The following is a 15336-nucleotide window of genomic DNA, read 5'->3' as shown; positions in this document are numbered from 1 at the left end:
GGGTATACATATGTGGTATGCTGTTTGCATGATGTCTACATCCTTCGAAATTCAAGAGTACCTGTTATTTCTGTAGCACTCATTTGATACTTTTAATGTATTGACTTGCTAATTAAATGGACAATTTGAAATAATTCATTTTGGTGGGTCTACTTTCTTGTACACAGTAGGCCCTCAAATATGTGTTGGCTAGTAAGCATCAACATTTTAGCCATTACAAATCTGGGTCAAATTTGTTAACAAATACTGAATTTCTATTTTGTGTCTGTGTTTTCTGTTCAGGAGAAAAAGTAGTGGGGTGAAAAAGGTAGAACTACATAGCTGGAGGAAAGTGAAATTAAGATTTGGTGAAGAAATTGTAAAAAGGCACTGAACTAGTCTAAATGATTTCAAGTTCCTAAGGCAGGACAAATTATAATTATTGATCCTGAAAGAATCTGAAAACTAGATCACGTTGAACAATTCTCAGGGGTCTTTGAGAAGTCTTGGGGAAGGGCCACAGATTAAAGTGCCAAAGGGGAGAAAGAGGAGATAAATCTTGAATAATCACAGCAGGTAGCTTAATATTCCCTGGGGGTGAGATTATAGAATGGTTCATTCATTACAAAAGGGAGCAGTAAGTCATGTCATATTAAGCACATTTTCTTGTTTATGTTGTAGTTATTGGAAAAAACGGTAACAATTCACATCCCTCTATAGTATTTACTTTAATTTTGCCCACAGAGACAGCGTATCCAGACTTTAGCCAGTTGTCGAGTTCTCTCATGATATTCTTCTGCACAAGTTAGAGAAACATGAGCTAGTTGTTAGCACAGGATGGTAGCTGTTTAATAGTTGAAGGATTATGCCAAACAGGTGCTTAAAAACAACTTAAATCAGTGATTTTCAAACTTTTTGGTTATGTTTACAGTAAAAGATACATTTTACATGATTACCTAGTAAGCTCACATGTACATAAATATGTATATATGCGTGTATACAATTAAAATAATAGATGCATTTTGATATTTTCCATTCTGTTTCATTAAACTGCTGGTTGCAACCTACTATATCTATTTCATGGCTCACTAATGGGTTGAGGACTATGGTTTGAAAAATGTAAATTGATTTCAATCAATGTATCTAGTGAATATAGAGCTGTTTTTATCCTATTCAATCAAATATTTGGTTGAAGACATAGAAGAATTGTGCTCAAGTATGCTGACAATCTAATAATAAGACAAATTTTTGCATGATATAAATAGGATTAAGAAATTCCCAGCAAATTAAATTTAAATAGAAAATTAAATAGAAAAATTGAATAGATAAAAATGGAATTAAACTAAATCTGAATATGTATGTACAATTCTGCACTTTATATTTCAAAATCTATATGTAGGGTTTGTGTTGCTTTTTAGCAGCAGCATGTCTATAAACAAAACAAAATAATAAAAATGAAACAAAAATCTTGATATTTCAGTTGATAAGAATTTTAACATGAGAGGATAATGGAATTGAAATTATTTAAGAACTTACTATGTGCCAAACAGGAATCATTAGCATTATGTTGCCATAAAACCTAGAACCAAACCAAAATGAAGATATGGGGTTACATTAACAGGAGTTATATTTCTAAAGGTTGAGTTTTGGGTAAGAGTTACCCTCTGTTTTGTACTGATCTAAACCTACTACATACTTTTCAGATAAAATTTAGAGGATAACTAGAAACCTTTTCTTTAAAGAACAAGTCAAGGGAATCGGGATATTTAGCCTGGAGAATTGCTATTTTTTATTTATTCATTTTTGAACACATCTATTCATTGTAAATTATAAGTCAGCCATGTTAGGTGCTGAAGACACAGAAATAACTACAACATTGTGTTTTTTCACAGCCAATGAACAAAAACATATTGATTGACGCTTGCTACTACATTAGTACATTAAATATATTAGCTCTTCTCATCCTTTAATCCTATGAATCTCAACTCTGGGTAGGATAAACTATGGCTTTGAGGAGGTCATTTGCCCAAGATTACACAGATAAGTGGCTGCAGGAACTGGAATCCAAACTCAGGATCTACTAAACCTGGGGCATGTGTTCAAAATCACTATGCAATATTGGTTCTTGATACATCATTTACAATACCAAATCACTACAGTGTACACCCGAAACTCGTCTAACAATGTAATGTTAACTATACTGGAATTACAATTAAAAAAATATTGCTTCTTAAAACTCAGATTCATGGGGCGCTTGTGTGGCTCAGTGGTTCAGAGTCTGCCCTTGGCTGAGGGGTGATCCCGGGGTCCTGGGATCAAGTCCCATATCGGGCTCCCTGCAGGGAGCCTGCTTCTCCCTCTGCCTGTGTCTCTGCCTCTCTCTCTCTGTGTCTCTCATGAATAAATAAATAAAATCTTTAAAAAAAACCCCTCAGATTCATGGGCTTCTTATCACTGAAAAATGTCCTTTGGAAGTAGGGGTATGCATATATTAAAATAAAAATGTATACAAAACTAATATTCACCACATAAAACATTTTAAATCTGGAGATTTAAAAATATGAACATTTTAGGTAGCTTCTATTATGTAACGATCTTTTATTTCAGAATATTGCTAATGCAAACACTAATCTATTTGTACATTTATAGGGAAATAGGCTTTGTAGGCTAAAAGGAAACTAACCTGCTGTCTTTTCTAAACTTTATGCTTTCGGGGTTAGTATTGAAAACATATAACTGTGCAATTATAAAGACTTGTATGTAGTTGTAATTGGTTTTACACATGTTTACAGGTCATTCAACATATATTGTGCCTATATACTAAGGAAACGAGGACACATTTACGATGTGCTGGCTGCTGAGTTCAAGTAGTTTCACTGAATTCATCCCTTTCCTATGGGATAGGTATTCTCATTCCTGTTAGTGAATGAGGAGGCTTCGCTCAATGAATTGAGTAGGCTGCACAGGTAGTAAGTTGTGAGGATGATTCCAAAGACTGTGCACTTTCCATAGTATCACACTGTCATCAAGGACCTGACAGTGTACTGGAGAATGCTTTTTAATTGGTAAGCTCTTTTAAATATTTCTAATATTGAATTAAGTCTGCAACAGAAGCTGGGGTTTCTTACTTTGAAAAAGTAATACTCTTTTTACCCACTCCCGATCTCTGCTAAAGGAAAATGAACAAATATGAAATGAACAAACAAGAAAAAAAAAACCCAAAGGGCCACACGTAGTGCTTAAGAAGCAAAACAGGGAAAATTAAAGTGGAGATATTAAAATGATGTTAAGCTATTCACTGGGAAAGGAAATAGAAAGTTGAGGCTGTCACTGTCTCTCAAAGCACTCGTGCAAGACATCTAAAAACAGCAAGAGGTACAACCTGGTGCCATTTTTACACACAGCAAGGTGAAAAAAAGCTAGTGTGATGATCTTTCCATCTGGATTTACATATTCAAGATATATTATTTTAGATTTACAAATGAAAATGGTGCTCACAAAAATAGATAACACCATAAATGCTACGGGCATTTATAGCACAAATGCTATGTGTCACAGGATTTTTAAATTAGAGCATATCAAAGTCAGACTATTAAAAGTTATTGGTTTTATAAGCTTTCCCTACAGTTTCGATCATTATAACATTTTGTAATTCAATTGTTATTTAATATAAATGGACATAGCAATTATCACTTCTTTCCAAAGGATTTTTTTTTGCTTAATAATTCAATCAATTCAGTGCAAGTTTAAACAAATTCATACACAATTAAAAACTAATCATAAGTGCTGGTTTTGAAGAGCTTCATTACACATAACCTATACTATTTTAGAACTTTACCATGTTCCAGTATCCTGACAGATAACTTGACTAGCTAGTCCAATTAAATGTGAATAATCACAAAACAAATTATGATAGATTTGTATATTGACTCTTTTTTATTTGAGATGACAAGTAGAATGACTTGAATGTACCTCAAGATGCTGAGTATTTCTGGTGGCTTGTAATATATCTTTATTGAAAAGGGCATACTTCATGAAATATCAAAAAAGTACATCCTTCATTTCAAAGGAGAAAACAGCAGTCCCGCTTGTTTAGTAATCTAGCAGCCAGATTACTATACACATTTTAATTTTCTTAAGCAGTAATATTTTTGCTTTGATATTTATGCAGATAGAGCGATCTACTTTTTTCAAGATTAAAGGTGGCCATGAAGATTCCCTATATTCTTAGATAATTTCAAAAATCTTTGAGCTGTACGTGACTCAGGAGAAGGGAAGCATCGTTAGTTGGCATCATACCTGAGGATCGCAGGGGATTTTTGAAATGTGGGATTTGTAGCTCCCACCGAACTACCCTCTAGTGTCAGTCAGTGCAGGCTTTTTAGGCTGGTAGGTGAGCTCGAGAGCTGTTTGTTGTTCAGAGCTCCATCCAGGGCGGATCACGGTGTGACAAGTTCTATTTTAAGTCGTGCCTGTGTGTGCAGGTGTCAGCCTCCCTCATGGCCGTAGAAAAAGACCCATTACATTCCGTCTGTATCCTTCCCGGACAATGCAAGCTCTTGCTCCACGGCGCGTTTGTTTCTGCTTTGCCAGCCACTTCTTATTTGGGAAATTAGGGGCTTGGGGGTGCGTGTGGAGGGGGGCGGGGCAGGCGGGCGGAACCGCGAGGAGGGCGAAGAGGGGCGGCAAGAGGCCGTCCGCCACTCCCCTACCTCCCGAGGCGTGTGGCACTGGCCGTGGCGGCTGCCGGACGCAATGGTGAAGACCAAGACGATGAGCCTCCTGTTAGCAAAAGGATACTGAGGGAAGAAGGGGGAGGCGGCGAAGGCAAGACACGCTCACGGTGTCCTTCCCCACAGGGGGATCCCACCCTCAAGGGGAAAAGTACGAGGAAGCCACCGCGCGCCCCGCCTCTAGCAGCTCGCCCCAGGGGCTGGCAGCGGCCCGTGCACCTGCTCACCTGTCTATCCGTTCTGGGTGGTTGGTGGTTGGTGGTTGGGGGACGGACACGGGTGTCGGGGCGGGTGGGCGGAGAGGGATGGAGGGCCGGGCAGAAGCGGGGGAGCCGCGGGGCTCCGCCCCCGGAGGCTCTGCGCAGGCGCGGCGGCCGCTACCGCAGGCAGGGGGCGGCAACATGGCGGAGTGAGCGGCGGCGTCGGGGCTTCACAACAACGGGGGCGCCCGCAGCAGCGGCGGCAGCAGCGTCAGCCGCGGAGGCCGCAGCCCGAGCTCCAGCACCCGCCAGCGTCGCGGCCAGAGCTCGCGCCCCAGGGCTTTTCGGAGCGTCGGCCGCATCTCCGCGGGGGGCGGGCCGGGCCGGACGGACCGGGAGGGGGAGAGCGAGGCGGCGGCGGCGGCACAGGCACAGGCACAGGCACAGCCACAGCTGCTGGGCGGGCACTGCCGCGAGCCGGGCGGGCAGCGGTTTGCGGCGCAGCCGCCGCCGGGAATAAGCCTGGGAATAACCCGCCGCCTCTGCGGGGGAGGGCGCCGGAGCGGGCCGGGCTGACGCGCAGGCGGGAGCGGGCCCGGCGCCGCGGCGCTGGTGGATGCTGGGGCTCCGAGGCGACGGCCGGGGGGCGGGGGCCGAGGCAGGTGTAACGGAACCGGCGGAGGCAGCGCCTCTGCTCTTGCCTTCTCCCCAGAAGGGGGTCAAATGGCGAGCGAGAAGCCGGGCCCGGGCCCGGGGCTCGAGCCTCAGCCCGTGGGGCTCATCGCCGTCGGGGCCGGAGGCGGAGGCGGCGGCGGAGGCGGCGGCGGCGGAGGCGGCGGGGGCGGCGGGGGCGGCGGGGGCCCCGGGATGGGCGAGCTGAGGGGGGCGTCCGGCTCCGGCTCGGTGGTGCTGCCCGCGGGGATGATTAACCCTTCGGTGCCGATCCGCAACATCCGGATGAAATTCGCAGTGTTGATTGGACTCATACAGGTCGGAGAGGTCAGCAACAGGGACATCGTGGAGACGGTGCTCAACCTGGTAAGGGAAGAGGCGTGCTCCCCACCTGCCCCGCGGCCCCCATCGCCGTGCTCCCCAGCCTCTCGCTCCCACGCACCCGCACCCGCACCCGCACCCGCACCCCCAGCCCGGGGTCGCCCTCGCCGCGCGGCCCCGGGAGCACGGGGCGTCCGGCGGGTAGTGCCCAGCGGGTGACCTGCCTGCGCGCAGCCGTAGCCGCGCCGCCTCCCTGAGCCTCTCGGGCCCTCTCCTGCCACCTGAGTGCAGTGCCCAACTTAACACCGCTTATTATCACTTCTCCCGGCTATGAGTAGAAATCATTCCTTGCCCTGCAGGTTTTGGGTCGGCTTGAGAGTTTCGTTAGGGGGAAGAGGAGGCCTCCTTTTCTCTGGGGGTTCTTTCTTGCACACTCTTAATTGTCTGTGGTGTCGCTCTCCGAGGATGAAAGCCTTGCCCCTGGAGCCTAAATTCCCCCGTGCTACTGAAATGGGAGAAGCGCATTAGCTCTAACTTGAGCAGCTGGGGTGTGATGTTTTTGAATGAGAAAAATGATGCAGTTTTGCATCTGCCTTTAAATATATCCAGAGGGCCGTGATGGAGAGTGTTGTGGCCCCATCCCCGTCCCCATCCCCACCCCACCCCACCCCACCCCCCACCCCCCACCCCCTCGCCCCGTCTCCTCTTAGGCAGCCTTCTTCCCTTGTAATATTGCCCTGAATATGCTGACCTCCTAGTCTTTTTGTTGTTGTTGGTTTTTTGTTTTTTGTGCACCCGAGATGTGAGGGCACCGAATCATACAGGTTGGTTTTCTACGTTGCCTTCTGAGAGCGTGGCATGTGGATAAAGGCTAGAGGAAAGGTGTTAAATGCAGCCATAGGTTTGGGTTTCTTTCATGAGAAGAAAGAGTTACTGCAGAACTGTGTATGACTTAATGTTTTGCGCTATATACAGAGAGGCTGAGGAGTGTTCAAGATGTCAGGGGAAGAAATGAGAAGAAATAGAGGAGAATCATAAACTGCGGATAATTAAGAGTAGTTCATTTTTAGTGTTTTGCAAATGCAGTTTTTTTTTTGCTGCAGCAAAGATTTTAAAACAGTTTCCTCTGCAACATCTAGTCTTTGACATACTGTTAAGGCAGGGTTTTGGAAGACCAGGCTTAAATCAAGACCAGTCTATTGATTGTTGTATTTGGTGTGGAGTCACAGAAATATAAAAATATGCTTACAGGGAGATTTTATAATAGTCTGATTTTTCAGCCAAGCAATTATTTTTATTTGATTTACTGGAAAACTGAAAGAAAGCTGCAGCTACAGCAGTGGTGTCCTGAGATATGGATTAATGTCTATGGCTTATTATGAACCTCTTAAATTCACAGAAAAGTTAAAGCTGGTTTTTGTTTTTTTTCTTTTTTTGCTAGTACCTCAAGTCAGAGATAGGAGAATGTATCTTTGTTATATTTATTACTATTTAAAAAGAATACACCTCTTTCTAACTCTGTGTACCCTTAAATCACTACAAAAGTCATTGCAAGTTTAGGGAAATGTCACCTCAATATGACCTAATTCTTTTCAAAACAATACCAGAAATATTGTTTCTTGATAGTTTTGATTTTAACCAGCAGCAAGTAGAAGGTCAGTACTTGCCTTTTCTTAAAATAAACAAGGTGAAATATCAAAATACTGTAGTATGTTAGCAGGTACTGTATTTCTGTAAATTCGAAAGAACACATTTAAAGTTTTCCAGCTTTCAACTAACCAATACCATTTTTACTTTAGATGATGTGATATTAGGTTATTTTAATACGTATTTGTATGCTTACTTAGCATACAAATACATTTTAACACGATAAGAGGCAATAGAGCTCTCCCAAGCTGGAAACTGATTTGAATGTGTAACCAGTTTGGACTCTGCAGCACTACTGATGTATGCCAGATCAGTTCCTAACAGATGGGGTTCTATAGATATACAGTAGGTTAAGAAAGGAAGCGAAATACTTCTTTTGAGATAGAAAAGAAATTTAACTCTCCCTCAGTGCAATGAAAATCTGGCGTGAAGTCTCAGTATGCAAACATTATGTTAGAGACTAACTTTACTGTTAAGCTTAATTAGAGTAATCAGAAATAAGGTAATAGTGAAAGGTTACATCCCAAATCCACATAAAACCTTGTAACTGCATTGATTTTGGAATAAAAAAGGTTAGGTTTAAAATATCTTTGTACGTATTTAAAGAATGCAATAGGTCTTTAAATGGAAAGTTTTGGAGAAAAGAATATATGACAAAAGGAGCTATTTACTGTTAGGTTAGTTATATTGATTTCCGAATACAAATTGATCACTTGAAGGGTAATATTTCTTGAACCGTAGGTTTAAAGCTTTATCTTTCTAATTATCTCATGATAGAAATGTTATGTGAAAATTTAAGCTGATTCTGAAAATATTTGGAAATCCTAGGCATCTAAAAAAATAATTATCAAAACTTAATTCTATTTTCTTAAAAGATAAATCAGTACAATCCATTTAGGGAACTCAGTGACTGGTTAGAATTTGGAGGCCTCTAATATTATCTCTAAAATGAGTTTTTTTTTTTTTTTACAATTTTCAATCTTAATTTAAAACATTAAATTTAAAAAGTAGGTGGAAATAGTGAATGGAGGAGGAGAGAAGGGAGAGGAACTAATGAAACTTGAAAACAAAACAGTTTCTACGTTAAACAGTCTCAGTCACCTTTGCCAAATATTTTTCTGTTTTTCTTGTACGTTCTTTATCTCAGTATGAGAATACTAATACTTGGTTTTCAGGTGCTATTTCTCTCTAACCTTGCCCAAAGAATTAAAAGTTTTGCTGAGTAAAGTTTAAGCATGTAGTGAAATATAGGACACTACACAGCCATGGCTGTAATTTTTCTGCTTTTTGTTTGCCAAAGGTAGAGCTATTTCCATTACTCAGGTGGATTGTGAATTTGTGGAAGAATCATCAATGCAATGATAAATAGAATGAATAATTTCTATTGTAGATGGATATATTTTTGTATAATGATACTTTTTAACTTGAAGCATTAAAATATAGCACTATAGCATCAGGAAGATGAGTAAATTAATTTGTAAATAGTGTTACAATAAGAGTATACTGTCAAGAATTTTGCAGTGTAGCTGTGAGAGAAGCTGATCATCAACAAACTTTGGCTTTAGGAAGATTTTTTTTTTAAGATTTTATTTATTATTTCATGAGAGACAGAGAGAGGCAGAGACATAGGAAGAGGGAGGAGAAACAGGCTCCATGCAGAGAGCCTGATGTGGGACTTGATCCCCGAACTCTGGGATCACGCCCTGAGCCAAAGACAGACGCTCAGCCTCTGAGCCACCCAGGCGTCCTTTTAGGAAGAATTATTTAATGAGGTGGTATAAGAGAGACTAACTGTAGATTAGGCATTTGGTTGCCTGTTTCAGTTAGAAAATAGGCATACTGCTTAATCCAGTGCTTCCTTTGTAAACGCCCTTAACATATGTTTATATAAGATTTTTCTGTCCTTAAAGTAAATGCTATGTAAGTATCATGTGTTGTTTGTTTATAACATGAAAGTTTCTTTTTATCAAAGATTTTAATATAAATATAGTTTTAGAAAAGATAAAACAGAGGACAGATATTTACTTAATGGAAGAATTCACACCGGGTTTGAATAGCTGTCTTGGGTAGTATAATTCTATAGTATTTAATTTGTAAATTTTTATTTGCAAATTACAGTGCACTGTCAGTTATCTTTACTTGTAGAAAATATTTCCTCTGATCATTTCATTTTTTAACGTGTGAATGGCATATTGTATTGAAAGCAATACAAGATACTTTTCCCGGGATTTGTGAGCAAATTTCCTCTCCTGCCGTGCATATGGGTTATAGTATTTTTGTTAAAACGGAATTTATAAGTGATTCTCTCATACTGGAATGTGACAGTAAGTTTTCTTAGAGTTTTTCATTTGTAGCTTGATAATCAGAATCATTTTCACTTTAAAGATACTTAGAATTTCTCAAACAAAAGGTATGTTTTGCATCTGAACTAAATTTATTTTAAAAATAGGCAGTTGCATCAGGAAAGTCCTTAATATTAACAGAACCACATTTACTTATATTTAAAGATGATTTTCTGCATTTTAACTTATGTTGTCATGTAAGTCTTTTCATATTAACTTGAATTATATTTTATTTTTGCTACTGGATATTGAAAGTTAAATTAAGAATGAATTTGTAAACTTTGGAAGTTGCACTATCTAGAGTTCTGAGACTTTCCACAGAAAGATTAATTTAGTCATGTAATGACACTAAAGCAGTCTTGATGAGCACTGAGAAATGTATAGAATTGTTGAATCATTATATTGAACACCTGAAACTAATGTGACACTGTTACGTTAATATACCTGAATAAAAAAAGACAGTAAAAAGCAAATATCCTATAGCCAGATTATGAACAAGGTATATTAACTCTGAGTATTTCATATACTGCTAGTCAGTTTTTGGCAAATACTGTGCTGTTAAATAAATGTATCTTAAGATTCTCTCTTTGCCATGCTTTCTGTAAACACAGTGTGGTCCTAACAGATTCAATCCCCATTTTGGATCACTGATGTACTACTGTATCATAAAATTCAGCCATCTACATTTTTGACTGTTTATTTTAAATATTTTGCATCAGTCTCATAGGCTTCTAATTTCTTGCTTGTACTTTTCATATTTTGTGCATTGTCAGCTTACAGGTATCTTTTCAAAAGTTGGTGTTTTGCCATTTAATTTTTACGAAAGATCCACATTACTACCTATTTTTGTTAGCCAAAAGAAATCTGAAGATTTTTGCTTTTACAAAAAAAGCCATTACTGTAGCTGTAATAGGTCTTTTGTAAAAGTGAAGTAGCATATTGCCAACTTCTGGAGAGTGGGAGATACCCTTTGCTTTATGCCATTTTGGCTTATGAAAAGTTTCATAGGAACACTCTACTTTTGATTAGTGGGGAAACCAGTATCTCCTAATAAAAAGACACACCTATCACTCTCCAGTATTGTTATTTATTTATTTATATGTCCAGTATTGTTATCTATCTATCTATCTATCTATCTATCTATCTACCTACCTACCTATCTATCTATTATTTATATGTGTTGCCCCTGTGAACCCCATGAGAGCAAGAGGCTATTTTATGCGTACATACAGTCCCTGACTTAACTGAATTCAGCTTATGATTTTTTTGACTTTACAGTGGTGCAAAAGTAATACACCCTTACTAAAAACCATACTTAGAATTTTGATCTTTTCCTGGGCTAGTGATACACAGTATGATTCTCTCTTGTGATGCTAGGCAGCAAGTCATATCTCCCAGTTAGCCCACTGGATCATGATGTTGAACAACTGATATACTGACAGCCATTCTGTACCTATACAGCTATTCTGTTTTTCTGTACTTTCAGTACAGTATTCAATAAATTGCAGGAGATATTCAACATTTTATTATAAAATAGGCTTTGAGTTAGATGACTTACCCAATTGTAGGTTAATGTAAGCATTCTCAGCATTTTTAAGATGGGCTAGGCCAAGTAATGATGTTCGGAATGTTAGATGTATTAAATGCATTTTTGGCTTTTGATGTTTTCAACTTAAAATGGGTTTATTAGGATCTAATATCAGAATTTGAGGATTCATATTCATTTTTTATGTTTTTGGCTCTTGGGTAAGTTAAATGAATTTTGAGTAGGCATGACCCTATTATTAGGAAGTAGAGGACCAGTTTCTGAAATTATGATCAACAGTAAGGTCCAGACCCAAGATCCTGAAATAAATGAGACTCATTTAATGTATTGTCTAGTTCTATGACTAGAAAAGCGTGTTGAGAATATGTATGCATTATATAGGCCTTACTATACATGTAAATGTTATTTTAAACTGGAATATGAGGAGAAATAAGAGTCTGATAAGACTTTTCCTTACAGTAAACCTATGTGTATGTCAAATATATAAGCACATGACAAAGATTATGTTATTATTAGCAAGGAATGCATACGGTGCTTTGAGTAGAAATTAAAAAGTTCCAATATGTCATATTACCAGGAGTAGTGGACATCTCTTGTTTTTGTCTGTCTAGGATACATATTTCCCTTTTTGGTAAAGATATTGCAGTTGCCTTTGAGGAACCACTTATCCGCCACTTTTGGTTCAGCTGTTTAGGTGGGTTGGGCATATTTACCCAGGCATGGCTAGAATCACTATGATTGGTGTAGGGATGAACATTTTAACTCAAAAGGAGTCACAGGGTCAGTCATAGGACTTGTGCTGAAACTCTATAGGGGATGCTGAACTGGTAGATTCATCCTATAGCTATATTGAAGTGCCTATATTAGAATTTGACTAAGTATGAAGAGAGAGAAATATTATATACATATATATATATATATTTAAGATTTATTTATTTTACAAACTGTGAGCATGAGCATTTGCATGAAGAGGGGTGGGACAGAGGGAGAAAGAGAACCTGGAGCAGACTTCCTGTTGAGCGTAGAGCCCAATGCTGGGCTCAAAGCTGGACTTGATCCCATGATCTCCCAAGGTCATGACCTGAGGTGAAATCACAAGTTGGATGCTTAACTGACTGAGCCAAGAGAGACAGAAATAACATTCTTGAGCCCCTGGAGTTCCCTGTGATTATATTCTAACCATTAAATTCTCTCTTTTAAAATTTATTATTATTTTAGCTTAAAGTCATTTTAAATTGGATCTTTGTCACTTGTAAATGGAAAGAATCCTTACTAGCATAGACTTTAGGAAATGGATGTTGTAAGGAACAGACCTTAAACGTTGAAATGGAGTATAAGGCAATGAGGACTTTGCTTTCCCCTAGAAGTTACTTTTAAGGAATTGCAGAACACCTGTTTTAAATTGTCACCTGTGTTATCTTTGCCTATGGGATTACTGAGGTGGTAACTTTAGTGATATTGTAGTGTTTTGGCCACTTTTTGTGGCCTTCATTGATATTGTTTCATAAGAGGGCAACTAGCTTTGGTACAGGCGGGTGTCCTTGAAAGCAGAGAGAGAAAATACTGTCTTGCCAAGTAAGAGTGGCCTTTTCTGCATAGCAGAGAATCAGAATATCAAGAACTTTGAAGGTTGAAGAGGCTTTTTTTTTTTTTTTTTTTTTTTACCCCATGCTAAACTTGGTAAGAGGAAAGGCAAGAGGTTAAATTAGAATCACATAAAATTCTGTTTTATAAGCTTCTCTCAAGCACCTCATGCATTATACTCTCAGCTTCCTGACCAAAGTAACAATCCAGTTACTAAAGAGCTTTAAAAGAGAGTGCTTCCAGGGAATGAGTAAGAGTATAGCCTGTGCCTCCTCACCCAGGTTATTGTTTCAAATTGCTTCAAGGAAAATCACTAAGCTGAGGGTGAAGGGAATGACTGCCATGAAAGTCTATTGCTGGGAGACTGAATATTGTTAGGAAATTTTTAGAAGTCGGAAACCTTTTTTTTTTTTTTTTTTTTGGTATATTTTTTATTGGAGTTTGATTTGCCAACATATAGTATAACACCCAGTGCTCATCCCATCAAGTGCCCCCCTCAGTGCCTGTCACCTAGTCACGCCATCCCCCTGCCCACCTCCCCTTCCTACCCCTTGTTCGTTTCCCAGAGTTAGGAGTCTCTCATGGTCTGTTACCGTCTCTGATTTTTCCCACTCATTTTCTCTCCTTTCTCCTATAATCCCTTTCACTATTTTTTATATTCCCCGTATGAGTGAAACCACATAATGTTTGTCCTTTTCCGATTGACTTACTTCACTCAGCATAATACCCTCCAGTTCCATCCATGTTGAAGCAAATGGTGGTTATTCATCCTTTCTGATGGCTGAGTAATATTCCATTGTATATATAGACTACATCTTCTTTATCCATTCATCTTTCAATGGACACTGAGGCTCCTTCCACAGTGTAGCTATGGTGGACATTGCTGCTATAAACATTGGGGTGCAGGTTTCCCGGCGTTTCACTGCATCTGTATCTTTGGGGTAAATCCCCAGCAGTGCAATTGCTGGGTCGTAGGACAGATCTATTTTTAACTCTCTGAGGAACCTCCACACAGTTTTCCAGAGTGGCTGCACCAGTTCACATTCCCACCAACAGTGCAGGAGGGTTCCCCTTTCTCCACATCCTCTCCAACATTTGTTGTTTCCTGTCTTGTTAATTGTCACCATTCTCAGTGGTGTGAGGTGGGATCTCATTGTGGTTTTGATTTGTATTTCCCTGATGGCAAGTGACGTGGAACATTTTCTCATGTGCTTGTTGGCCATGTGTGTGTCCTCTTTGGTGAAATTTCTTTTCATGTCTTTTGCCCATTTCATGATTGGATTGTTTGTTGTTTTGCTGTTGAGTTTAAGAAGTTCTTTATAGATCTTGGATACCAGCCCTTTATCTGATATGTCATTTGCAAATATCTTCTCCCATTCTGTAGGTTGTCTTGTAGTTTTTGTTGACTCTTTCTTTTGCTGTGCAGAAGCTTTTTATCTTGATTAAGTTCCAATAGTTCATTTTTGCTTTTGTTTCCTTTGCCTTCATAGATGTATCTTGCAAGAAGTTGCTGTGGCCAAGTTCAAAAAGGGTGTTGCCTGTGTTCTCCTCTAGGATTTTGATGGATTCTTGTTTCACATTTAGATCTTTCCACCATTTTGAGTTTATCTTTGTGTCTGGTGTAAGAGAATGGTCTAGTTTCATTCTTCTGCACATGACAGAATTTTCCCAGCACCATTTACTGAGGAGACTATCTTTTTTCCAGTGGACAGTCTTTCCTGCTTTGTCAAATATTAGTTGACCATAGAGTTGAGGGCACATTTCTGGTTTCTGTCTTCTGTTCCATTGATCTATGTGTCTGTTTTTGTGCTAGTACCACACTGTCTTGATGATTACAGCTTTGTAGTATAACTTGAAATCCAGCCTTGTGATGCCCCTGGCTCTGGTTTTCTTTTTTCAATATTCCCCTGGCTATTCAGGGAAAAGATTGGTAAACTGTACCTTAACAAGATTCTGGCTTTGATGCTAATTCAGTTGACTGAAGTTAATTGATCAAAAGGTTATTATGATTTTAGGAAAACTACTTCTTTAAGTGACTTTAAGTCTGGTAAATGAAGACTTGTGTTCTTTTCCTTCTAAGGCAGTTCTAAGCTTAGGTAAGAGGAAGTAGGCTGCTAAAGCAGTGTAGCTGCTGGACAGAAAATCTAAGGCCATAAGGGTAGATGGACAAATGAGGTCTTCTGATCTAGGAGAAATGAATACATCTGAATTGGCTGAACAAGGAACTTCATTGCTAGGATAAGAAATTCTTGCCACTCTAACCGGTAGTGTATGTTCTGTGCTTCAAATTAAGGACCATGGTTTATCTTTGC

General features: G+C 39.7%; 1 protein-coding gene across 10 annotated transcripts in view; it reads left to right on the top strand.

Annotated features, from left to right (window-relative positions):
* Positions 1-5498: 5498 nt before the first annotated feature.
* NBEA (neurobeachin) overlaps positions 5499-15336 on the top strand; it is a 674158-nt gene continuing 664320 nt past the window's right edge. For 3 of the 10 annotated variants that reach the window (XM_049101416.1, XM_049101413.1, XM_049101412.1), the window contains exon 1: positions 5499-5950. In XM_049101416.1, the coding sequence (XP_048957373.1) occupies positions 5636-5950 (315 nt within the window). In that variant the 5' untranslated portion in view covers positions 5499-5635. The remainder of the gene's footprint in view (positions 5951-15336) is intronic. The other 7 variants (XM_025462518.3, XM_035721141.2, XM_049101414.1 and 4 more) reach the window with 3 other exon arrangements.

The sequence above is a fragment of the Canis lupus genome, chromosome 25 (assembly GCF_003254725.2).
Source record: "Canis lupus dingo isolate Sandy chromosome 25, ASM325472v2, whole genome shotgun sequence".
Lineage (NCBI taxonomy): Eukaryota > Metazoa > Chordata > Mammalia > Carnivora > Canidae > Canis > Canis lupus.
Note: the sequence above shows the minus strand (reverse complement) of the source record. Positions and strands in the feature narration are given on the sequence as shown.